Source organism: Poromitra crassiceps (genome assembly GCF_964638095.1).
Source record: "Poromitra crassiceps genome assembly, chromosome: 2".
Classification (NCBI taxonomy): domain Eukaryota; kingdom Metazoa; phylum Chordata; class Actinopteri; order Beryciformes; family Melamphaidae; genus Poromitra; species Poromitra crassiceps.
The window spans coordinates 55,996,971-56,021,585 of NC_139624.1; the positions used below are offsets into that span (position 1 = coordinate 55,996,971).

At 44.5% G+C, this 24,615-nt stretch overlaps 1 protein-coding gene across 1 annotated transcript in view; it reads right to left on the reverse strand.

Annotated features, from left to right (window-relative positions):
- Positions 1 to 24,615, reverse strand: part of sema3c (sema domain, immunoglobulin domain (Ig), short basic domain, secreted, (semaphorin) 3C) — a gene marked incomplete at its 3' end in the record, with an annotated part of 113,456 nt that overhangs the window by 20,643 nt on the left and 68,198 nt on the right. The window contains exons 11-16 of the mRNA XM_083632073.1: positions 24,064 to 24,208; positions 23,684 to 23,906; positions 20,622 to 20,710; positions 20,036 to 20,077; positions 19,631 to 19,788; positions 1,268 to 1,335 (exon numbers count right to left, since the gene is read on the reverse strand). Of these exons, the coding sequence (XP_083488199.1) occupies positions 1,268 to 1,335; positions 19,631 to 19,788; positions 20,036 to 20,077; positions 20,622 to 20,710; positions 23,684 to 23,906; positions 24,064 to 24,208 (725 nt within the window). The remainder of the gene's footprint in view (positions 1 to 1,267; positions 1,336 to 19,630; positions 19,789 to 20,035; positions 20,078 to 20,621; positions 20,711 to 23,683; positions 23,907 to 24,063; positions 24,209 to 24,615) is intronic.

Below are 24,615 nucleotides of genomic sequence, written 5' to 3' on the forward strand. Positions count from 1 at the left end.
ACAATTTTCTGACATTTTATAGACCAAGCAACTAAACGATTAATCGAGAAAATAACCAACAGATTAATCGACAATGAAAATAATCGTTAATTGCAGCCCTAATCCCAATGCCACAGAAATGGTTCCATATATTAAAGGGATAGTTCGGTTTGTTTGAAGTGGGGTCCTATCAGCTAGTGAGATACACTAACTTAATTAGGTACAGTGTTCAGGAGTGAGTGCGCATTGTGGAACAAGACCGCGGTCCGCGCACTCAGCGCAGCAGCCAAACCAGCCTTTTCTCTGTAAGTACGGGGGGTCAACAACTAAAACGTAATTTAGCCACCTAAAACACCTAAAACAACGCCCACCTAAACAAATTGACATCCGTGTACATACACGCTCTATTTTGACAATTTTCAGCGCTTTACTTTTCCGCAAAACAGCAGTTTCATTCGGCACTGCTTTTTCTCCCAACCGTACAACTACCGTATTCCTCCGCTAAAAGCCAGCACAGAGCACAGAGCCGCGGTTTACAAAACAGGAAGGCTTAGAAGAGAGATAAAACACTGACTTACTTTAGAGACAACAAGTCACCTGGCCTCTCTGGTCTGGGACGTTTTCCACAATTTATCCTGGGAATGGTGAAAAAGGTCTGCAGCCAGGGCACCCAGGCATTTAGACAGGAGGCGCATCTCTCTGCCTGTTCACTTCACTCTCTGCAAAAGTTCCTCTTCTGTATTCTCTCTGGTTCATAATTGTATCCTCTTGTCACCAAGGTGAATGGCATATCATCCTCGCTATCAAAATCACTCATATTTTCGTCCGTGTATTCTATTTGTTGTGTCTTCAAACCGGGAGAAATAAAATAGCCTATACCCCCAAATAACTGCGGAGTAATCCAGTGCTGCGGCTGTGTGCAGGCTTTGAGCGGAGGAATACGGTAGTTGTACGGTTGGGAGAAAAAGCAGTGCCGAATGAAACTGCTGTTTTGCGGAAAAGTAAAGCGCTGAAAATTGTCAAAATAGAGCGTGCATGTACACGGATATCGATTTGTTTAGGTGGGCGTTGTTTTAGGTGGCTAAATTACATTTTTTTGTTTAGTTGTTGACCCCCAGGACTTAGAGAGAAAAAGCTGGTGATGCTGCTGCTCTGGGTGCCGGATCTCGTTCGACGCTGCGCCCCGCTTCAAGAACACTGTACCTAATTAAGTTAGTGTATCTGACTAGCTGATAGGACCCCACTTCAAACAAACCGAACTATCCCTTTAATATAAGTGCTAAATTACCTTTGAGATTGAATCCTCTGCACTGTGTGAGTGGATTTCCATGCATAATGTCCTGCCTCCTGCTTCTCCTGAAAAGGAAGAATTCACAGTAGTAAAGAATAAATTTGTACGGGACACACTAAACAGCTAAACGATTTTTACAAATACTTCCATCCCAGCCCTCCTCCTCAAATGGTAATCTGATGCTGTCAGCCACTGGGGTGCCAATGCCAAAAGCCGATGCCAAAAGAGTATGAGTAACATTTGACTGTTATTCCACTGCGTGGTGCACACTCGTATACGTACGTAACAGCCAGAGGAAAAGAGGAGGTAAACAGCTGACACGTTTCAGACACTTTTGTGCAGGAAAGCGCGGGCGGGGCATTTGTTCCATGACCAAACTAAACTTGACCTGCGTCTGACTGGAATGCTCAGACACACAGCTGGTCCGAAAAGAAACAAGAGGGGGATGGCTTTAGAGGAGAGGTGCCACTCATACCTCCACGTCTGTGTTATGTCTAGACAGAGGGGATATGCTGTAAATAAGCATAAAGCCTGTTATTGCTACTCCAAGAGTTAGGGGGCACTGTGCACTGCAGGCACAGCCCAAGCGAAAAAAAAATACATTTTTCTATACTTAAAGTACACTTTTAGCACAAAAAGTATGTTAAAAGTTAATTTGTACTTGTGTTGAAGTATACTAACAGTGCATTATTTTTTCAATACATAATTAGTATAAGGGTTACAAATACAATGAGAGTACATTCAAAGTACATCTTTTTCAAAGCACATTATAAGTTAACATAATTTAATTTGTAATTTAGCACATTTGTTAAAAGTGTACTAAATGTAAAATGTATTTTTAATTATATGAATATATACTTTTCGAAAGTGTATTCAGATCATGTTTTCTTTTAGTTTAACTTAAGTACATTTAATTTAAAATATATTTTTTATTATTATATTTAATGTGCTTTAACAGTATATTCATAGCAAGTTCTCCTCAACATGCACTTATTGTAAAATATACTTTAATATACTTATTAAAAGTATACTTTTCACCTTTTTCTTTTAAATGTGTTCAAGTATAATTTTTTGTAAGTACGTTAATGCCTGTATTGTATTGAAGTTTCACTTAAGTACTACTTCATTAAAGTACATTTTTCATCAGTGCTTTATTAGCATAAGGCTGAACAAGTTTACTGAAACTGCATTAAACTTAAACTATGCTTTAGTATACTTACTTAAGTATACTATTTATGAATGTGCTCCTGGATGTGATTAACATACTTCTTAAAAGTATACTTTTAATATACATGTTGTTAAATGTGTTCAACTAATCAATTTCAAACAAAAAAACAACAACAGCAAATTGTTGGATCCTGAACAGTTTATATATGTACATACATTAATCACATAGATTGTTTCTGGACAAGAATAACAGCAATGATTGGGTACATATATATAAAAACAAGTTAAAATGGTTTACAGAGTTGATGTGTATCTGAAATTATTGCATAGCATCAAGCAGGATAACTACACATGTGTTACTTGGTTTGTCATATTTTGAGATTCTCTTTCTGTCTCCCTGTGTCATTGCCCCATATCTCTCCCAACCTCATTTTGCATACTAACAATTAAACTAATTGGCTTAATCTATCAGGTGCAGACGTCTATCAGTCTGACATAATGATACATGGCCAAAATCAGTTATGTTATTCTCTATGTCCCAGAAGATAAAAGATAAAAACAATAAAATTACTGTTTACTCATAAGCCCCCCTCCCCCCATTTTTATCATCTGATAATTCAATACAGTTATTTTCACAACAACGTGGCCTTCAGGAATGATATCACCCATTAAGTGCGGTTTATCCTTATTTTTCATCTGCACCTTTCTTCTTCCATAAGCAAAAGACCAGACAAGAGCTGACAACGGCAGTGTCATTTGCAACTTTTTATGAGACATATTCTAGGCAATCAGTGCATTTCCAGGAGGACTGAGATACCAGAGAACGACTCTCCCTGTCTGTGTTTCTCTGCAGAGCAAGTGCAATTGTCTGCAGAATGAACGGCTATGTAACAGGAGGGGTAGAGCAAGGCGGTCTACCAGGGTCGCCAAATAAAACAACACATAATTATCTTGTAGTCATAGAAATTGAGAACCATGCAAGTTTTCCTTTTGTATCAAGCAGCATTTTTTTCATATTTGAGTTAATTTGCCTTACTTGACCTTGCACATCCTGCCATGTATTGCGCATGTGCACATTATGATGGCGATGCAGAACTGATATACCGTGCAGTCCTAGTCTCTCTCCACTTCATTTGGTAGAGGAATAACATAAAGTTTCTCCCTGGTCTCAACCATGACACACTTTCTTTTAATGGACTCAGCTTTTACAGCAAACATGTTGTTGCTCTTTGAAACTTCATGAATCCATCGTGATGACGTGATGTTTAAAGTACTGTCTCTATGTAGTGGCTTTGTGCTCTTTGGCAACTCTTTGACCAACACACAAGACATTTCTTCATTTTCTGATTTGAAGGCTGCCATTGCTACAATTTTGCACAGAGTTCCATCATCCAGCTCTACAATGGAATTTTTTATCTTCTCAAGCTTCTTGTTTTCAGATGAGTGGAAAAGGGTGCCATTGTTTATGAAACGGTGGTAAAAGAGACAACTGGATATATTATTATATATCTTGTATTTTCTTTTTAAAGACATGTCTAAGAAAATAAATGTCTAATGTCAGTCTATCAAGGAGTTGTAGCCTACTATGAGGATGAGCCCGCGATTTCTGCCGCCAGTACTGCTGTATGCCGCCAATTTACCAGTACAATGCTGCCTTCATGTGCTCCTCGGATGGTCCTCTTTTTTGAACTGGCAAGTCGTTCTTCCCATAGACATATATAAAGGCTAGATGGCTTAAGGCGGAGTCACCAGCGTCGTTGAAGCGCTGCCATCTTGCTACGGCAGGCTTTCTGGTACGTTCTATGGTAGCTGTTGGAGGGTGCACAGACAAAAATACTCATAACTCGCTGAAATCTTGACGGATTTACAAACGGTTTGGTTTATTACAAGCATATTCCGTTCCCGAGATACGGCAACAACAACAAAAAAAACACTAAAAACACTATTTTTTTGATGGGCTCCAAATTACACCAAAATTAAACCGAAGCATCTATGCCATGAGAGGGATTCAGGCACAAAGTTTCATGCAGTTTCATCCATTTCCCTAGGAGTTATGATCATCTGATGTGATAATACTGTAACGTGTTCGGGTAATCCAAGTATTACCTGTAATGTGATGTGCAACCTAAGTGTCTGGATCGCAGCTAGGAACTGATGTGTGTGGGTGTGTTCCTAGGGGGAAGGGGATATATGTGACCAGCGGCCGGGGCGGAAGCCAGTCAGTGCCATGCGGGCGAGCAGACCGGTTGTTGTGTCTAGAGCTAGCGGTGTGAAGCTAGCTGCTAGGAGCTAAAGAAGCCTGTGAATAAAGAACCTGTACCAACTACAACTCTCCGTTCTTTGGCGTATCACCGATACGCTACATTGGTGTCAGACAGTAAAGCGGTAACGCCTCTGATTCGGCCGGGAGAGGAGAGAGTGAGGAGGAACGACGGAGAAAGTGCGGAATGGAGCGGCTAAAGATGAAAAGGGAGGTGGAAGAGTCTGAAGCCTCGGTGTATCCGGAGAATAGGGGGGAATACAGACGGATGAAGGAGGAATACAGACTGATGAGGGAGAACCTCGGGCGGGAGGAGAGCGGAGCCGAGCCGGGCCCCGCTGGCAGACAGGCGGGGAGTGACGAGGCTGAAGCACGGCACGCGACGGCGGGGGATGGCGCCCGCAGAACCAGGAAGGACGTGCTCGTCCCGAAATACAACGGTAAAGGCGAGTGGGAGGCATACTGCAAGCAGTTTGAGGAGGCTGCAGAATGGAATGGCTGGACGAGAAGGGAGAGAGCCAGCCATCTCGTGATGTCCCTCGAGGGCGAGGCTACGGCGTGCGTGTCGGCAATAGCGGATACAAAGGACTTGGATGTAGTGATGGGGGCCCTGCGGAGACGCTTCGGACGATGTGAAGAGCAGGCCATCGTAGCCGCGGAACTGTGTAACAGACGCAGACGGCAGGGTGAGTCGCTGCGTGCACTGGCAACAGACATTGAGACTCTCAGCCGGCGCGCATACAGCCAGCTACCGACGGAGGCGCTGGATGGGTTAGCCCTAAGCTACTTTGTCCAGGCCATCGAGCCACGGGGTCTAAGCCAGAAGGTAACGCTGGGACATCCAAAAACACTGGGAGCAGCGCTGGAGTTGGCGCTGGAGATAGAGACAGTAGAAGGCTGGGATAAGAGCAGCGGCATAATGGAGGCCGCCCCAGTGGTGAGAATGGCAGCGGAGAGCCAGCTACAAGAAGAGCCAGCGTGGAAGACGGCCTTGGCAGAGCAAGGCAACATGGTGAAAGAGCAAGGCAACATGGTGAAAGAGCTATCTGAGTCGGTGCGCCAGTTAACAGAACAACTGCTCCGAAGCGCGACCCTGCAGCCCACCCCACGAGACAATACCGGGGCCAGGGGGCCCGGGGCCATGCGCTGCTGGACCTGTGGACGCCCCGGGCATCGGGCCAGAGAGTGCCGCGGAGGAGCGTGGAACCAGGGAAACGGCGCGGGGCCCGTCTAAGAGGGGCGAGACGGGCCCCCTACGTCATATTCCCTATGGCCACGTCACCGTTGGAGGGGGCCCAGCGGTACAGACGGGGAGGTGGGGCGTCGCCTTCCCCCGAAGCAGACGACATCGCCGGCGCTGTCAACATGCAGAACGGGCCGCACACGATGAACGGCTGCCATGTTCAGGTCCGCCTGCAAGGGAAGCCCTGTGTCGCCCTGGTGGACACGGGGTGTACGGCAACGCTGGTGAACTACAACATGATGCCAGAGGGAGCGCTTCTGGAGCAGCCAGCGGACCAGCTGCTGAGGACAGTATCCGGTGAGTTGATGCCGATGAGGGGAAGGGGGTCCGTGATGATAACTGTGGGGGGACAGACAGTGAACTTTCCGGTATGGGTAGTAGAGATGGCGGGGCCCTGTATCTTGGAGGAGGACTACTTGACGCTAAACCAATGCACAGTAGACCTAGGGAAGAGCACACTGACGTTTGCAGGGGGGCCGGTAGTCCAGATGGGTCACCCTCCCACCGCTCCAGGGGAGCAACCAAACGTCAATAACATCACTGTATACCGCGTCACAGTTGAGCACGGGCCCCACGCGGAGCCGCAAAAGAGACTGTGTTGGACATGTGGAGAGCCGGGCCACGTGGCGAGGTGGTGCAGAAGCGGTCCCGGGAGACGGACCGGGTATGCGGGACAACGACATGGTCAGCAGGGAGCCTGCTGGGCATGCGGCGAGATTGGACACCTGGCTAGAGAGTGTCAAAAGGCTGTCGGGGACCGGAGGGCAGCGGGAGAAGAGAGACGTGCAGGCGGCGGACAGGTGAGACTCTGCTGGACTTGCCGTTCGCCTGGGCACTTAGCCAGAAACTGCACTGCGCCCCCCACGGTTGCTGTGCGGAAAGCCGAGGTGGAGAGCGAGGCCGGTTGTGTTCCCCCTGCTGTCCTGAACACGCCGTCCCCTGGGGAAGGGGGGCGGGAGGACGACCGAGTGCAGGAGGTGGAGGAAGACGAGGAGGACTGTCCAGATGTGGATCTGGAGGACGACAGAGCGACCATCAAGGATGTCGACGTGAGTGAGTGGAAACGCAGGCAGGCGGAGGACGCGGAGATCGGTCCGGTGCTTGCGTGGGTGGCGGCCGGACGCCGGCCCCCTGTGAAGGAGACTCACATGTTTTCCGGTGCCACGAAAGGACTGTGGAACATGTTTTCCGACCTGCGGCTAGATGAAGACGGGCTGTTGGAGAGAACAGAGCACGGGGTAAAAGGGAGGCAGGCGGTTGTACCCGGTTACCTGCGAGAGTTGGCGCTTAAGGGGGCACACAAGGGCCCTGGTTCCAGTCATTTTGGGCCCGAAGAGACACTCACCCGCATCCGTGGACATTTCTACTGGGGCAAACAAAAGGAAAATGTGGGGGCTTGTGTTTAATTGAGATGTGGGGGTTATTGTTGAATGGGCTATTGTGTTGAATTTAAATGAATGTGTGAAAAAGAAGGAAATAATGAAAACTAGACATTATGGAGTGCCTAATGGGAAACTAGACATTATGGGGGTACCTAATGGAAAACTAGACATTACGGAGTACCTAATGAAAACTGGACATTATGACGGGGGTGCTGAAAAGAAAAGACTGGTTGTTGGGGAATTATAATTTGATGTGGTGATGGGAAAAATGTTGTGTTGGTGTGTTTTGGTACAGGGGGATATGTGTGGGTTGTGGGTGTCGACGTGGGCGTCGAGCTAATGTTGGGTGAGGAGTATGTAACGTGTTCGGGTAATCCAAGTATTACCTGTAATGTGATGTGCAACCTAAGTGTCTGGATCGCAGCTAGGAACTGATGTGTGTGGGTGTGTTCCTAGGGGGAAGGGGATATATGTGACCAGCGGCCGGGGCGGAAGCCAGTCAGTGCCATGCGGGCGAGCAGACCGGTTGTTGTGTCTAGAGCTAGCGGTGTGAAGCTAGCTGCTAGGAGCTAAAGAAGCCTGTGAATAAAGAACCTGTACCAACTACAACTCTCCGTTCTTTGGCGTATCACCGATACGCTACAATACTAACCCAACAACAGATGCTCATAGCTCCTAGCAAAATGGATGAAACTGCATGAAACTAGGTGCGTGAATTCATCTCATGATGCTGATGCTTCGGTCTAAGTTTGGTGTAATTTGGAGCCAAAAATAATAATAAAATGTTAGCATTTTTTTAACCCATAGATATATATAAAGCTGTGGTGCCGTAGCAAGATGGCCACCATGCGACGACGTCGCTCTCCATTGACCGGCAGCGCGGGTAAGCCATCTAGCCTTTATATATGTCTATGGTTCTTCCGATGTTTGTGTGTTCATTTGATTGTTGTGTCGGAATGATCGGAATGTGTAAACCAAATTAAGACTAACTGATTTTGTAATAACTTTTCCAACTAATCTAGGACACTACATTGACAGCAACTACCTCATTTTCCAGATTAGTCTGACAGCACTTGAATGCAACACAAGTTTGGGCGCTGTGAGTCATGGGGTTGCCAGATCTGCTGTTACTCAGTAAAATTAATCTGAAATAGCCTACAGACAGATTAATGAGTAGAAGCAGATTGAGGGGAAGGAGAACACCTAACAAATAAATGTGCATATTTCAGATCTTTATATTATGATTATCGTGCTTTGTAGGTGACAGTTTGTGTAGAATTCCATGCTTTCTGATGCATTGCTTTGCAGGACCTGGCAACCTTATGACGTTAGCCTGGTGTGTTCAGATTCAAAACAGAGACATCCTAGCCGTGGGGTGGCGTGGCTTGTTGAGTAGGGTAAACCAGCTAGTTTTACAATGTCACGATTCAGCTTTGCACTTTATTATTTTCAGAACAAGTCAGTCAGTGTGGATAGCACAGACATTATTAGAGCTGCTTACAAACACGCGGCTCAAAAACAGATGACCCACATCCCAGATTTCGACAGTGATGAAGGCTGGATCGAAGTGGAATATACCAATAGGAGAGGCCCACGGACGGTACTGCCTGCAAAGATCATTCTTTTGGGAAGTAAGTCGTGGTTAATTTTTTTTGCACAGTGTGTTTGTAATCTTATGTGTAACGGAGATTGCTTCTCCTGATCAAAATAGCAATGCTAATGCTAGCGTTTACGTCCATTTTTGTAACCGTAATGTTGCATTAGCTAGCCAGTTAGCTAACATTAGCCACCCTTAAGCTAGCACCATGTGTAAGAACTGAGTAGCTAGCTATCCAGCTGCACCATCCCAAATCTATATTGCAACTTTCATGAACAAATGATACGGTAACTACCAGGCCTTGTGTAACATTAAGCTAGGTTAGCAGCACCACGTGTAAGAAATCCCATTCTTTTTTGGCTTTTCTGTGATGTTGACTTTGTTTGGACAAGCTAGCTATCAGAATAACTATTGGCCCTCCAGGGGAAATGGAGTCATGCAACAGTTGCTCGCAATCAGATGTGGAAAAATATAAACCTTAAACATTATAAGAGGCATAGAAATGTACCATACACAATACAGACATGTCATCCCAAATCAAGTATCACGACTTTCACAAACAAATGATACTACTAGGCCATGTGTAACGTCACTGTCTAAACTAAGGTAGCAAGTTGAATAATATTAGTGAACTTGATATGAGGTGATGGTTTAGGGCAGCTATGTGATACATTTGCAAGTTCAGAGGGACAGTGAACTTCCAATTGCAGCGTGGGTTTCAGTTGCCATTCTGTGGTTTTTATGCCTTGAACTACACTCAGAGTTGCCATAATTTGTTGTTTAGGAAGGTATTTATCTCTAGCTTCAAGTTATTCAGTATTGATTGTGTGTGTGGGGGGTGTTCATGTCAGCTAGTGTGAGGTCCATGGAAACCGCACACCTGCTGGATTGGAAAATTGCATGTCTGTGTGAAAATATTCAGAAAAAGTAGCTGCACAACTCCAAGAGTATGTTTTCCAATAACAGGAACGTCCCTCACCTCTCTCTCTACATCTAGTGACACATTAGCCTACCTGATGAATCTGCAAGCTCATGTTTTATTTGCTCTGGCAGATAAGGTAGACTGTCTTGTTTCATGCAATATGTGTTGGTATTATTATAAGTGTGTTTCAATCATGAGAGACCAGAGGGTAGAATTCAACAAGCGAGCTATCACAAATGGCACGGCGATTATATCTATGGCATGAAATGACATGGCAACTAATTATATGGCATGGCAGCATGGCAACTAGTTCTTTGGCGTAATGACTCTGTGGTAAGATGCCTCTCTTCTTGTGGTGAGAGAGGAGGGCATCTGCTCGGACTAGGATAGAGAATCCCCCCCCGTAGGGGATTCTTCAGGAGTCAAGACATTGGTGGTGGGTGGGGCGAAACACAGCTTCAGAGGATGGGATGCGATCAGCCCAGGTACAGCGACCATGGAGGAAAAGGATCAGGGAAAGAGGACGATGACGCGCTGAGCATGGCTATAAGTACTGCCACGTCATAGGCTCGGCATTGACGTCATTACCGACGTCATATTGGCAAGTTGAGGGGCTGATTGGCTGTTGAGGATGGGGTGATGAGTCACACGTCACAGCGGACATCACACTAGGATTAAGCTTGACGTCACACTAGGATTACGCTTGAGGTTGGGAGCTGAAGCCTATTGTGATGTGAGGTAGCGTGTCTGGTCTTCATCTTGAAACTAGGTCGAGACCAACATTTGTATGCGTGTTTTTTCCCCCCAGATAATTTCAAAGAGATGGTCGACAGGAAAAAGCTCTTTGAAAAACAGCAAAACATTTGGGTGGATTGGAAAAGATCGGACATGAAGAAAAAGCCGAAGGTGACTGCCTCCCAACCTCAAGGAAGCCCAGAGGTTTGTAGCTGCATGAAACGCTAGAAAAAAGTTACAATAATGCAGATTACTTATTTAATGTCGAAGTGGTTTTAGTCAATTGGTCTTCATGTGCAAAATTTAACTGGTTGTTCCCTTAATTGAGTGGTTCTCAAACTTCTTCATGTCAGTCAAGGACCCCTAAACCGACACAAATTAGACCACCAACACCCATTTGATAAGATTTTTGTTTTTAGATGTTTTAGTACAGAAAGTGTATGAAACCCATTTCCAAAGTAGTCCTACATTCGGTCATTGTGTTACTTATGGATGGAATTATAGTGAAAATAAAGATCCTTAGTGTGAGCCTGAGCGATCAAAAATGTCAGAGAAAAATGTCGAAAGAGGCTGTCATCTAAAAACAAAAAGATATCGATCTTATACCTTAAATTTAAAATGAAATTTTTTTTTTTTTACATATTTCATATGGCTGTACTTACCTTTATGATTTATCCAGAAGGCACTACACTACGTAAGGTTGGTGTGATTGACAACTCCCACAGTGTGTATAGATTGGGATTGGAACATTCTTTACATTATTCTCATTGCTTAAATATTGGATTGTAGAAAAATTAGACAACCCTGTTAGAAATGTGTGATTGGGACATTTTCCTTCACTCCTGCCTTTACTAAAAACAAAACATTTCTGTAGCCATCCTCATCAGCTGTGAAAGATGCTGCAAGAGATGCCGTCGTCAAACAACTGAAGGACGACCTCCAGAATCGACCTCAACGTTTTTCTTCACTGGTCGATGATGACGACACGCAGATAGACTTGTTTGAGGGTTATGCTGGTTACAAAACCGTAAGTCTTCAACCTAAGCTGTTGCACAAAGTGTTTGTTTCACTTCTTTCCAAAATACATATCCCACAACTGGCAGGAGATTATCAACTACAAAGAACTGAATATTACATTTGGAATTTAAAACTTTTATTGTTGTAACTGTTTTAAAGTCCAACTAAAGACGAATAATCAAATTTTATAGTACACAATTCATGGCACATTTTTGTCCAATTATTGTCGAAAGGAAGAACTATAACACCAATATAGTTCAAATTTGTTCAGGCCAGAACTACAGGTGCAGAACTACCTAAAGAGCGTCCAGCTGAGGCAGCATCCGACACCGATAGTGGCAGTGACTACACTGAACAACTACACTTGCACAAACAGGTATCTTTTACAAATTTATATGGCTGTATTTGATATTGTCTAATTATATAGTTAAAGGCATATGCCACCTTTTCGGGAGTCTCACTCATTTTCCATAACCCCCATACATAACCAAGATACACACTGCCTTTACCGTCAGTCTCCGCGCAGTATACAGTGAGCTACAGTCGTCAAGTTAGTTAATATCACCATATAATGGAAGCTAATGGTCCAGCCGTTCTAAATCGCCAAAAACACATCTAACAGCACCAAAATACATGTTGTGCTTTGGGAACTACTCACCATGAGATGAGATATTAATCCATAGTTATGTGAAACGTCATTTTCGGAGTAGATCCCCACACCGAGTTACTTCCTTGTTTGCCTGTAAACAGTGCTTCCGCTGTACACAGCGCAGCCATTACTTTACTTGAAATGAAAAAAGAACATGTATTCATTATTATAGTAGGCTAGTTATTTATAATTCAGTTAAATATGAAAACTGTAAATAAACATTGCTGATGTTTATTTTGATTTAACAGTCGGTGAAGGAAGGTGCCCACTTGAAAACCCCAATGACATGCTTCATACTGCTGTTGGCTAGGGTAGGTAACTGGTGATTTGTGTCTTGTTTATTAGTTTGTTAGCCTGTTAGCTTGTTTTATTCTGGATTGGGCTTCTAAATGTGTTTTTCCTCGGATTTTGGCACAAGGGATAGTAACATCTTGTCCTGTGTATTAATTAATAAAATAATGATTTAACAGTCAGTCGTTGACTACGGTACATACAGACATTGTACTATTAGGCTACTTCATTCATTGAAGTACGCTAAGTTCAATGGCACTGAATCATAACGCAAGCTACGTTACGATGTTCCGTACCTTTGATTAAGGACATTTTCTCTAACTGGACCTCTTGGAATTTTAATTGACTACCCCTGCCCTAGGCCTAGGGTGTGCTTTCCCATTATTGGCACTTCAGTGAAGCGTACAGACTTCAAGACAAGTGCCTACGTCCTGCCGCATCACTGTTGTGCCAATAATCAAGGTAAAGCACACCTTCTCATTTAATATAAAGATTTAAGAATATTATTTATTTAAATAGAAATTGTAATGTATTATTTGAGGAAGATGAGTGATCCATTCTTGTTTCCCAGGTCATTACATCATACATCACTTTTTTTTTTTTTATCATTTCTCTCAGACTATATAGGCCCACTAACTGGAAGACATGTTCCAATGTTAACAATATTAACGTTCAACATTCACTCCAAAAACAGTTATTGTCATGCACAGGTATGTACATTATGACAGTATAACGATCTGAACTATATTTGATTTTATATGTTCCTGCAGGGCATCCAAGTTCACTCATTTTATGAAAAAAGAAAGGTGAGTTTTTGTTTATTATGAGGATCCCCACTAGCTGACTAAAGCCTTTTCTAAACATTAACTGTGGATCATAGCCATAGAATCAGGTCCAACTATCCCCCGCAGGTACCCTGCTAGACATGACTCAATAAACTACCTTATCACTTTCTAAACATGAGGGAGAAGCTCCGGCGTGGTTTGGTTTGTTAAGTATAACGGAAAGAGGAGATCCTTGCAAGCTCTTCCGACTCAGACTCCGGTGTGGTGATGGAGTTGAAATCAATTTCAGCCAGCTGAAAATGCATAATGTACATACCTGTGCACGATAATACCTCTTCTTGCTGTTTTAACATGTCTTGATAAATTGAACATGTCTATGGAGTGGCGATGCCAAACATGTAAAAAACTCCATCTGAAGTGTATCGCATCCATTAGTTTACAAGTGATTGTTTCTTTATTTTTCTTTCATTTAACTGTTTTCAGAGCTTCCTGGTTTGGTGAAGGAGCTGAAAGCTGTAAAAGATGAGCTAAAGGAGGCCTTAGCAGGATTTCAAGGCTACAGACGTCCCATTGCAGTTGGGCTTCAAGAGCCAGCTGACATACCTCTACCTGCATCAGCAGAAATGGTATAGTGCAGTTCCTTTATGTATAATTATTTAGTGTGAACATCTGTATGCCTCCTGGACAAAGTAAAGGCTTTGAGACTTAAATTTATTGTAGTGATTTTGGAGATGCTCTCAGGCAGTGTTCCTACGAGGAAAAGGAATGGAAATAGTATGAACAAATATTTGTGTTTCCTATTCATAGCTTTCAAGGGGCGTTACGTGCTGCCGGGAACGCCCACCTGGCGGTCAAAAAAAAAACTTGCCAGCCGTGTCGACTAGTTTCTCACGCTGAGTTTGTTCAGCCAAAGTGCCGGATAGCCTACCTGTTGTGCTATCGGTTGCACTAAACCGACGAGGAGACACGCCTGGCTTGTGTTTTACAGAATCCCGTCGGAGAAAGAAAGGAGGTTGTGGATTTGTGCGAGTGGTTCAGTCGCTGGGCAGGGGAAATGCAAATAGCTTTTTTTTCTACCATCAAAGTACACACGTCTTTGCTCTTTGCGGCCAACATTTCATCAAAGGTAAGCTCAAGTAACGTTAACGGGGTATTAATCATTATTGTAACGTTACTTGAGCTTACCTTTGATGAAATGTTGGCTGCAAAGAGCAAAGACGTGTGTACTTTGATGGTAGAAAAAAAAGCTATTTGCATTTCCCCTGCCCAGCGACTGAACCACTCGCACAAATCCACAACCTCCTCCTTTCTTTCTCCGACGGGATTCTGTGAAAGCACAAGCCAGGCGTGTCTCCTCGTCGGTTTAGTGCAACCGATAGCACAACAGGTAGGTAGGCTATCTGGCACTTTGGCTGAACAAACTCAGCGTGAGAAACGTCGACACGGCTGGCAAGTTTTTTTTTGACCGCCAGGTGGGCGTTCCCGGCAGCACGTAACGCCCCTTGAAAGCTATGAATAGTCCCTATTGTTTTTCCCCCCCAAAATATAAAATTCTGAAGAAAAAAAATCATAAGCAGTTTTTCATGCCGTTTGGAGCAGGCAGCCCAAATGTTCACCACTGTGTGAGAGAGCATGGGCCAGAGCGAGCTTGAGGTCATTGAAGTGTGGACTGAACGGCCACATACATAGTCAGAATGTAACTAACATGTAAACAGTTGGGTTTTAAAACCATTTATTTAAATAATAAACATCTAGCTATTTTTATACGCGAATCTAAAATCTGCTCTGAAAAGTCTACAGATAAGTCTGAAAATTTGAGTCTGGAAAACTATGGATTTTTATATTTGAAAATGTGTAGGAACCCTGCTGAGGGGTCCCAATGTTGGATGAAAGATTCAACTGTAGATGCCATATTGAAATAGATTAGTCTGGGCACTATGGCCTACGACGGGTGGCCAATAATTTTTTTCCAGAGGTCCATACTGACTTGCATAAAGAAAGCGAAGGGTCACACATTGGTCATCATACCTGCTAAAACTCCTGATTTTTGTGTGAGTCTCCCTATTTTTAATCTCTCCCCAGACTCAAATATATGTTGAATCGCTGCGCTCTGCATACTACATAAATGAGTCTGTGCCACTTCACAGCCACTTCTGGGGTTTGAGGGCGGGTCTAGGGGGGTTGACACTGAATGAGTGACAGGTCGTAGCGGTTGAGAGAGCGGTTCTAAAAATGGGCTGGGCCTTCCCTGTCATCTGATCGCAAAGTTGTTACTGATTGGGGAAGACTGAATCCACCACTGGCCAAGTGAACGGTTCACTTCCAACCCCAGCTGGCTGAGGTAAAGTGTCCCAGACCCAGAGAGAGATCTGCAGCATGCAGTAACGTAGTGTATCAGCGTAAGAACTCTAATGTGTCTGGCGTTGAGACTACTCTATTTTTAACCCTCTCTCCCACTGTGATTGGCCCTTTCTCCTGTTAATCGCCCGAGCAAGTTTGGTCTCACCCCGGCACCAAACCACCACACACGTGAAACTACACAGAAGAAAGAGAAAATTAGTGCAGATGGGCTGTATTTGGCCCATGTGTGACCTAAGACTACTCGAGTAGTCTTAGACCATCTGATGTAGACTGAATACTTTTCTCAGATGGTCAAATAATGTTTGATAATGAAATATGAGTAATATTAACTAACTTAACTATATTTTGTCTGCAGATTTGTCTCCCAAATTCAGATGTGCATGTCCCCAAGTACAAGTTTGACCGTCTCAAGTCAAAAGTGAGCTTGTTTACTCAAGAGCTGTGCCAGTTGGTGTTTGGGAGAGAGGTGCTCAGAACGTCCAATCTGACCGGCAAAAGCCCTGAGGGAAAGGAAACAAAGCGCCAACTGGACCCTGTTGTACTCGATGCTGTAATAGGTACGTGTACAGAACCCAATCCAAAAAATGCCCTATCATATGGGGGCCGTGGGACAAAATCCTATCAAATGGGGCTCCATGGTTTAATTTTAGTCAGTTTAGGGGTCCTTCGTGTGAAAAACTTTGAGAATCACTACACTAGGGTATCGGCCCCTTTGAGGCGGAAACCCTGTGCTCACCGCACATAGCTCGGCCGCTGCACAGCCTCGCCCGCAGCTTGGTTGCTGTGTGGCCTTGCCTGCTCCATTGGCATGCGCAGCACACAGTTTCTCAACCTCGCATCAGTGATGACATCACAATGCCTATGACAACACTGATGATTTCATAGACATTGTGACATCACCTGTGGGACAAACATTTAGTATATAAATGGGATATATCTCGGTCCCACTGTGATGTCATAAATACTACTGTGATGTCATAAATCACACTGACATCAGTGATGTCATAAATCCCAGTGATGTCATAAATCCCACTGACATCATCAGTGATGCTGGTCTCATTGGCCACGCAGCAGCCAAGCTGCGGTCAAGGCCAAGAATGTGAGCTGCAGGGCCAGCTACGCGGGCGAGCCTAGGAATCGATCCCTACTATGTTAAATTACACTTGATCTTAGATTTGTGTCAAATGGCCAAAACTTTTCACAATTGGATCTGTCCTCCAGTTTTTTAAGTTTATTAATTATTTGGTTTTGCGTTTGAGTGAACCCAGCCTTGGCCATCTCTTCCGCAAATTCGGCATACAACTTGCTCTTTCTTGTACTGCTTTCTAGCTTTTCTTGAAATTCTGTAGATGCCCAAATCGCCAGTAAACATTTGGTTTCCTCAGCAGACCACTGCAAATTATTTGTCTCCATGTTGTCGCTGCCTTCTCCTTCCTGCTCGCCTTCACAGCCTAGAATAAGTTCTTGCGAACCTGATGATGTCACGGTTCGCAAGAAACTGGAACCGGCACGGAGCCCTGCCGGTGTGAAAGCCCTATCAGATGGTCACTGACTTAAGCCTACAAGGTCGTTACTTACTCATTCATTTCATTTCTTGCAGAAACTGTGAGGGGGCTATTCTCTACGGCAAGTGTGTCGGAGATTCGAGCTGCCATCCGAAGGAAGTGCAACAATGAGGACCACTACAGCAAGTCCAAAACTCCAAAGCAGTAAAACCTCATGCATGTCCTTGTTCATGTGTTTGAGCTCTGTAGGCACTTTAGTAGAGTGTGTCTCTACGCACATTTGTTAATGAGAAAAAAAGCTTTGTTTATTTGGTTCCTGTGTCTCAGTTGTCAAGCACTGTAGTTGATTGTGTCTAATCCCCCTTTTTGCACTTTTGTGAGTTTTGTTGTTTTGAAAAGCTGCTCAAGGCTTCTCATTGTTTTAATAAGTGTTCAGGAGTTTATTTTACATTGTTGTGCTCAGGACTTAATTTTATGTTTCGAAAAGTGCTCAGGAGTAAGTTTTTTTGTTTCGAAAAGTGCTCAGGACTTAATTTTATGTATCGAAAAGTGCTCAGGAGTAAGTTTTATGTATCGAAAAGTGCTCAGGACTTCTCAGTGTTTTAGCTGCTCAGGACTTCCTTTTGTTATAAATGTTCAGGAGTATTCCTTTGACATTGTTGGCTCAGAACTTTATATTTCCATTGTTTAATGTGAAAATAAATTACCCACATGGTCAAAGAGAGAAGGTGTACATAAGTTCCTGCCACACTCGACCGCACAAAACATCTGTTGTCATTAACCAATGCTGCAGTCAGACTATTATTCCCATTCAGTTTATGTTGAAAAGCTGCATTGAATGGGTAAATAAGTGGTTTGTTGATTGAATTCTATGTTGCCTACTTTGTGTAGATGTTAAAATTGTTTTAAAATCATATTACTACTATAGTGACATTGCTAAATTCACTGACAGTATATTTTAAGTAAATTTGTTTTGTTGTTGGGATATATTGGTAATGCACTATAAATCCAATGTCGGTATAAGCAGCTTTCAGTATATTATGTTTCAGTATATTAGGTACTAATGTACTTTTAGTACTATAATAGTATACTACTAATAATATACTGTAGGGTAGTATATATTTTTTTAATTAACAGTATACTTTTAGTATACTTTGTTTTGTATTCTAAGTACATTGTTAATATATTGATAGTATATTTTAAGCAGCCAACAATATACTTCAAGTTAATTTGTTTTGTATTCTGAGTACATTGTTAATACATTGATAGTATATTGTAAGTGTAATTGTTGTATACTCAAAACATATTGGTAGTACACTATAACTTCAATGTTAGTATACTTTTTCCACATTAGCACAAGTGTACTTCAGATACTTTAAGTATATTTTAAAACAAATTGTACTTTTTTGGGGGGGGAAAGTACATCGAAGTACATAAAAAATATATTTAAGATATGTTTTAGCATATATTTTGTGCAACTTCAAGTACACTAAGTACAACTTAAGTGGTTCCAATTTAACACAACTTTATTTAAATATGTTAAAAGTACAAATAAGTATATTAAATATACTTTTGTAAAATATAATTAAGTATATTTTTTTTCCGCTTGGGAGTGCCTGGAAGGGATAGAACAAACGCATAATTAGTGACAAGAACATCGAAGTGTGTGCTGAAGGCTTCCTGTGAACTTTCTGCCCTCAGTATTCAGAGTTGTGCCAAGTTCTTCATACCTCTTATGAGAAATATTTTCATGTAAATTATTCTCTAGTTGCAATAGAGCCAATCAGTGCATTGGTGTAAACCAGGGATGGGCAACTTTGATGATAGAGAGGGCCACAAAAAAATGTCCTCGCTACCAGAGGGCCAGATTTTGCTGAGGGCTGGGGGCGGAACGGCATTGGCGTGAAAAAAAATGCGATTCTCATTCCCAAGGAGTCAAATACTGACGCTTTGGGTTGGGGCCCAGTCCAGATCACCAACCTAAAGCATCGGTCAGACTACTTGGGAATGAGAACCGTGTTGACTCAATCCTCTTTGTGGAGTTCTCTCTCCTGATTGGATGAAGTGGGATTGGATACCAGAAAATGTTCTCTTCTGTTTCCCGCAAAGCAGATGGACTGGGAGACCCATGCTACTGACCAAACATGCTATCAGTGATTGATGTCAGAATATAGAGCTATTTAACACTTTTAAAACATATTTAAAAAACAAACAAACAAAAACAAAAAACGCTTACTGCAGCTTTAACACTTAGTTTAGCTTTGAAGAGCCGTTCAAAAGCCATATCAGCTCTTTGAGTGGATGGTTTAAAAGGATTTTCAGAGGCTTTTCCAACCTGCCAAGAATAGCAGCCAATTTAAAAACACATTTGGCATGAAACCGGTGGAATTTAAAGATATCGAACTTTGGCAGAAGATCTGGTCTGTGAAGCCTGGTATAAACGTACCTTTTGCCGGTGGGGTAGAAGCGGGAGCAGCTGAGGCCGTCCCAGGCGCAGTAGGGGTCTCTGGCCAGGCAGCAGTCAGCGCAGGCGGAGCCGTATGCCTGACAGCGGTGCAGGGAGACCTGTGAGACCCCCACCTCCGAGCTGACGTACAGCTGTTGCTGAAATGCAAACAGTTCAAATGTCAGCCGCCCTGTTTGTCTTCATAAGTGGCCGGCTGACAGGAAAATGAGCCCAAGCACCGAAACAATTATGCCTTATTAGTCCCCTCTCCTGCCTTTAGGGGGCTTATGCACAGGAGATTTGTGGTCCATGCATTACATAGTAGCCACAGACAAATCAATAGCGTACTAAAATAATAAAATCATACTTGATGTATGGAAAAACCAAAGCTAGACCGATACTTACTTTTTTCGAGGATATTCTCAAATTTGTAATGGGAGCTTGGTCCTGAAAAACACATACAGACATGTTTCAGCAGACTGTTGATTGTTATTTGTCTGAATATTCTTTCTCACACTTTTATCTAATTTATTTGGACAAACGCCAGTTTCTCAGCCTTTCCCCTGAATAACAAAGGGAGCCCCATGACATCAGCCCCTCCCCAGATGTCCGTAGCTCTTTGGGAGAATTTCATTCTGTCTTCTGAGAATAAATCTAAATTGCTCTTCCGATTGAAGGGACTCGGCACGGTCCAGGGGTGCTTGAAGATGAAAGCAGACGTGCCCTCTGGTTTCTCGGTTTGAGCTGGATCAGTGGGCAAAGATAAAGAGCGGCATGTGTGAAGGTTCACCCAGGCTCTCTCTCGTGGCCTGTCGGCATGTTTCCATCACTCTACCCGGCAGTACGCAGCACATCCATCTCCCAAACGCCACCCCTGTCTCTGGCTATCTGCCATGGCCAAGCTCACCGCGCTCCCTGCCTTTGATGTGAGGTGTGCTGGGAAAGAGAAGGGATGAGGGAGAGGGAAGGGGGCGCAGACAGACAGACAGACCTTAAACACTTCCAGCTCCTCCAGGATCAGATCTTCATCCAGGGAACGATTGGATGGCAGGACGATCACCTTCTGCACAGTTCCTTTGTCTGAGGGCAGAGAGTGGACACAGGTCACTCAACAACCACATGAGATACACATGCTATCTGGAGAACTGGGGGAGCGTACCTATATGAGGAACAACCACCCCCTTATTTTACTATTGTAAAAGCAAACCCTTGGAGAAAAAGTGTGGGAGCTCCGCTCCCCTGCGCTCCCACAGCACTACACCCCTGGAGATACGCACACACACACACACACACACACACGCACATGCTCACGCACGCACACACACACACACACACACACACACACACACACACACACACACACTCCCTCAATCCACAGAAATGCTTGAGGTCAGTGAAATGAAAGAACACATAAAAAACAAACAAAAACAAACAAACAAACAAACAAAACTCAGAGACTGCTTTCCCCTCGCTCATGTTTGCTTTTGAATTGGACAGGCATGATAGCCAGCCATGACCACTGACCAGTATCCACAGTAGACAGACAACCCAGCCATGACCACTGACCAGTGTCCATCAGCAGACTCAACCCAGCCATGACCACTGACCAGTATCCACAGTAGACTCAACCCAGCCATGACCACTGACCAGTATCCACAGTAGACTCAACCCAGCCATGACCACTGACCAGTATCCACAGCAGACTCAACCCAGCCATGACCACTGACCAGTATCCACAGTAGACTCAACCCAGCCATGACCACTGACCAGTATCCACAGTAGACTCAATCCAGCCATGACCACTGACCAGTATCCACAGCAGACTCAACCCAGCCATGACCACTGACCAGTATCCACAGTAGACTCAACCCAGCCATGACCACTGACCAGTATCCACAGTAGACTCAACCCAGCCATGAACACTGACCAGTATCCACAGTAGACTCAACCCAGCCATGACCACTGACCAGTATCCACAGTAGACTCAACCCAGCCATGACCACTGACCAGTATCCACAGCAGACTCAACCCAGCCATGACCACTGACCAGTATCCACAGCAGACTCAACCCAGCCATGACCACTGACCAGTATCCACAGTAGACTCAACCCAGCCATGACCACTGACCAGTATCCACAGTAGACTCAACCCAGCCATGACCACTGACCAGTATCCACAGTAGACTCAACCCAGCCATGACCACTGACCAGTATCCACAGTAGACTCAACCCAGCCATGACCACTGACCAGTATCCACAGTAGACTCAACCCAGCCATGACCACTGACCAGTGTCCACCACAGACTCAACCCAGCCATGATGACCACTGACCACCACAGTCTCAACCAGCCATGATGACCACTGACCACCACAGTCTCAACCAGCCATGATGACCACTGACCAGTATCCACCACAGACTCAACCCAGCCATGATGACCACTGACCAGTATCCACCACAGACTCAACCCAGCCATGATGACCACTGACCAGTATCCACCACAGACTCAACCCAGCCATGATGACCACTGACCAGTATCCACAGCAGAGTCAACCCAGCCATGACCACTGACCAGTATCCACAGCAGAGTCAACCCAGCCATGACTACTGACCAGTGTCCACAGCAGACTCAATCGGGGAATGCAAGTGCTGAACTGACACACAGGGGAGGACGAGGGCTGCGAGAGAGGGCAAAATGTCATGCTACCACCATCATCAATAACACAGTTTTGTCCTGGGAGCGTGAGCAGCAGAGGGAGTTACGGCAAGCAGCGGCTCCTGGAAGCTGTTGATAAGAGCCTCCTCTCGTCCCCAAGACAAAGCCTGGTCTCCGGCTCGGGCGGCGGCCAGACGAGCTCTGGCTCGCCGTCAAGAATCCAGGCAGGAGAAACAAAACGGAGAGGCTGGCCGATAAGCGCAAGCAGCTGTGAGGGAGAGAGAGAGAGTCCCTGGGACGCTTTGCTGAATGTTAACATGTGGTCACGCACGCACGCACACACACACACACACACACACACACACACACACACACACACACACACACAGATTCACCTTAAATTTACTCTGTTGAATGTTCTGTGAATTAGATTTGTTTATGTCTATTCAACCTGGGAATAACCCTGGTTGGACCCTTGGTGTGAAAGGGGTACTAGAAAGATCTTTGAATTATTAGTATGAAGATAATATCACTCCATCAAATCTGGAAAAGTTAATTTGCGAAGTGAATTATCTTATACGGTATTATCTTATATCTTATTTTTTTCTAGTTGAAATTACTTGTATTATTACTTGTATATTTTCCAGTGTGTACTGCATTAGCAAACTCAAAGTCCTCTCTCAAAACACTTTTCACTGTCTATCTGTAATGCTATTCATGCTATCTGAAGTCTTGGAATTTGCTGAGATACCCACTATGCCAAATTCCCTTATCTGTTTTTCTGCTAACCACATGGCGATGGGACGTGCCATCATTTGCTTATGAAACACCTCAGTAATGAGTCATAGGCAAAGGATTGTGTTAACATGACTTATTAAAGTGGAGTACAGCTATTTCAGGATGTCGTTATAAATTAGAGATGGTTTCTAATTGACCTGCCTGGTTAAATTAAAAATTATATGATTGAGGTTATTGTGGCCACTGGCTTACAAAAGAGGGAATGCTGCCATGTTTTAAGATGCTGAGGCCGAGATGCAGGTTGTGGTCAACATGGTTAGATTTGTCTATGCTGCAAAGAATATTCATCTTAACAAGTAATTTATTTATTATGTCAGTTATTATCACAGGTTGGCTGCGGTTGGGCAGCCCGCGTGTGCGGGTCCGGCTCGCTTTGTCCCCACTCTGGAGTAGGTCCATCTTGAGTGCAGCTCAGCACATAAAAAGATGTAATGGAAACCATAATCAGCGCGGAATGGTATGGCTTGGTGCGGCCAAAGGTGTCAGTGGAAAAGCCCAAAGTGTATACGGTATGTCTGTCTCTGTGGTCATCTAATCCTTGCAGGTGTAGAGAAAGCCTTGGTTGTTGGCTGTGTCCTGCTAGATACCGTGTGAGTCCCTACCTGTGCCTAGGAACAGGACTTGGTAGTTGCCATCTGCAGCCATGACCTGGTCCACCGCCACAGTGGTGTATCTGTAGTCGGCGTTGGTGCGAACCACCAGAGGCCTCCTGCCCACTGGGTAGATGGGGTTGAACATGACCGGGTGGTTCCTCACGAACGTCACCACGTCATCTGGGAACTCCTTGGTCGTCTGGATGTCGGGGGTGAAGGCTCCGCCGGGGCACTGGAGAAAGAGGGGAGGAGTGTGCGTGGAAAAAGTGAACTCATTCTCGTATCATCTTCCACTTTTGACCAGTAAAATGACAGACTTAAATTGCATTGCATCAGTTGAACAATGACAAAAGAATGTCAGCACATGAATGACCTGACACTGAACTCACAGTTCCAGGTCTCGGATAAGGGATGCGGCCCTGGTACGCCACCCACTGGAAGTTGGGCCCCTCTCTGTGAGTGAAGGGCCCATTGAAGACGGTGAGGATGTCGGCCATGTTGTACACACACACCGCCGAGCCTTTAAACACGGAGCTGCGGAAATGAAGCGCATATCTTCCGTGAAACACAACAGAGAGAAGCAACATCCTCCCAGCCCAAACACTGCAGCTCATCAACCCTGCTGTTTGTGAGGATGTCCAAGCCATACAATCTGGGTGGAACCATTGCCACACTCCAGCGGGGACACCTCGCCACAACTTGCCTCGTCTTCCCCTGAAGGACCTGATGTGGTTTGATCCAGTCATTTAAAAACCACACAATGAAAGAGGCTTTGTTGAAGGGGAATAGCAGTATATCGCGCAAAGCGGAGAGGGAGGAAGAAACAGTGTGGAGATAGGAATAACAAAGTGCAGGAAGACCTCAAGGACCTCACTGTTTGGTTTGGCTGTGTTCGGAGAGCCGGGCCGCACTACTGCAGCCTTCATATGATCCGGGGGCAA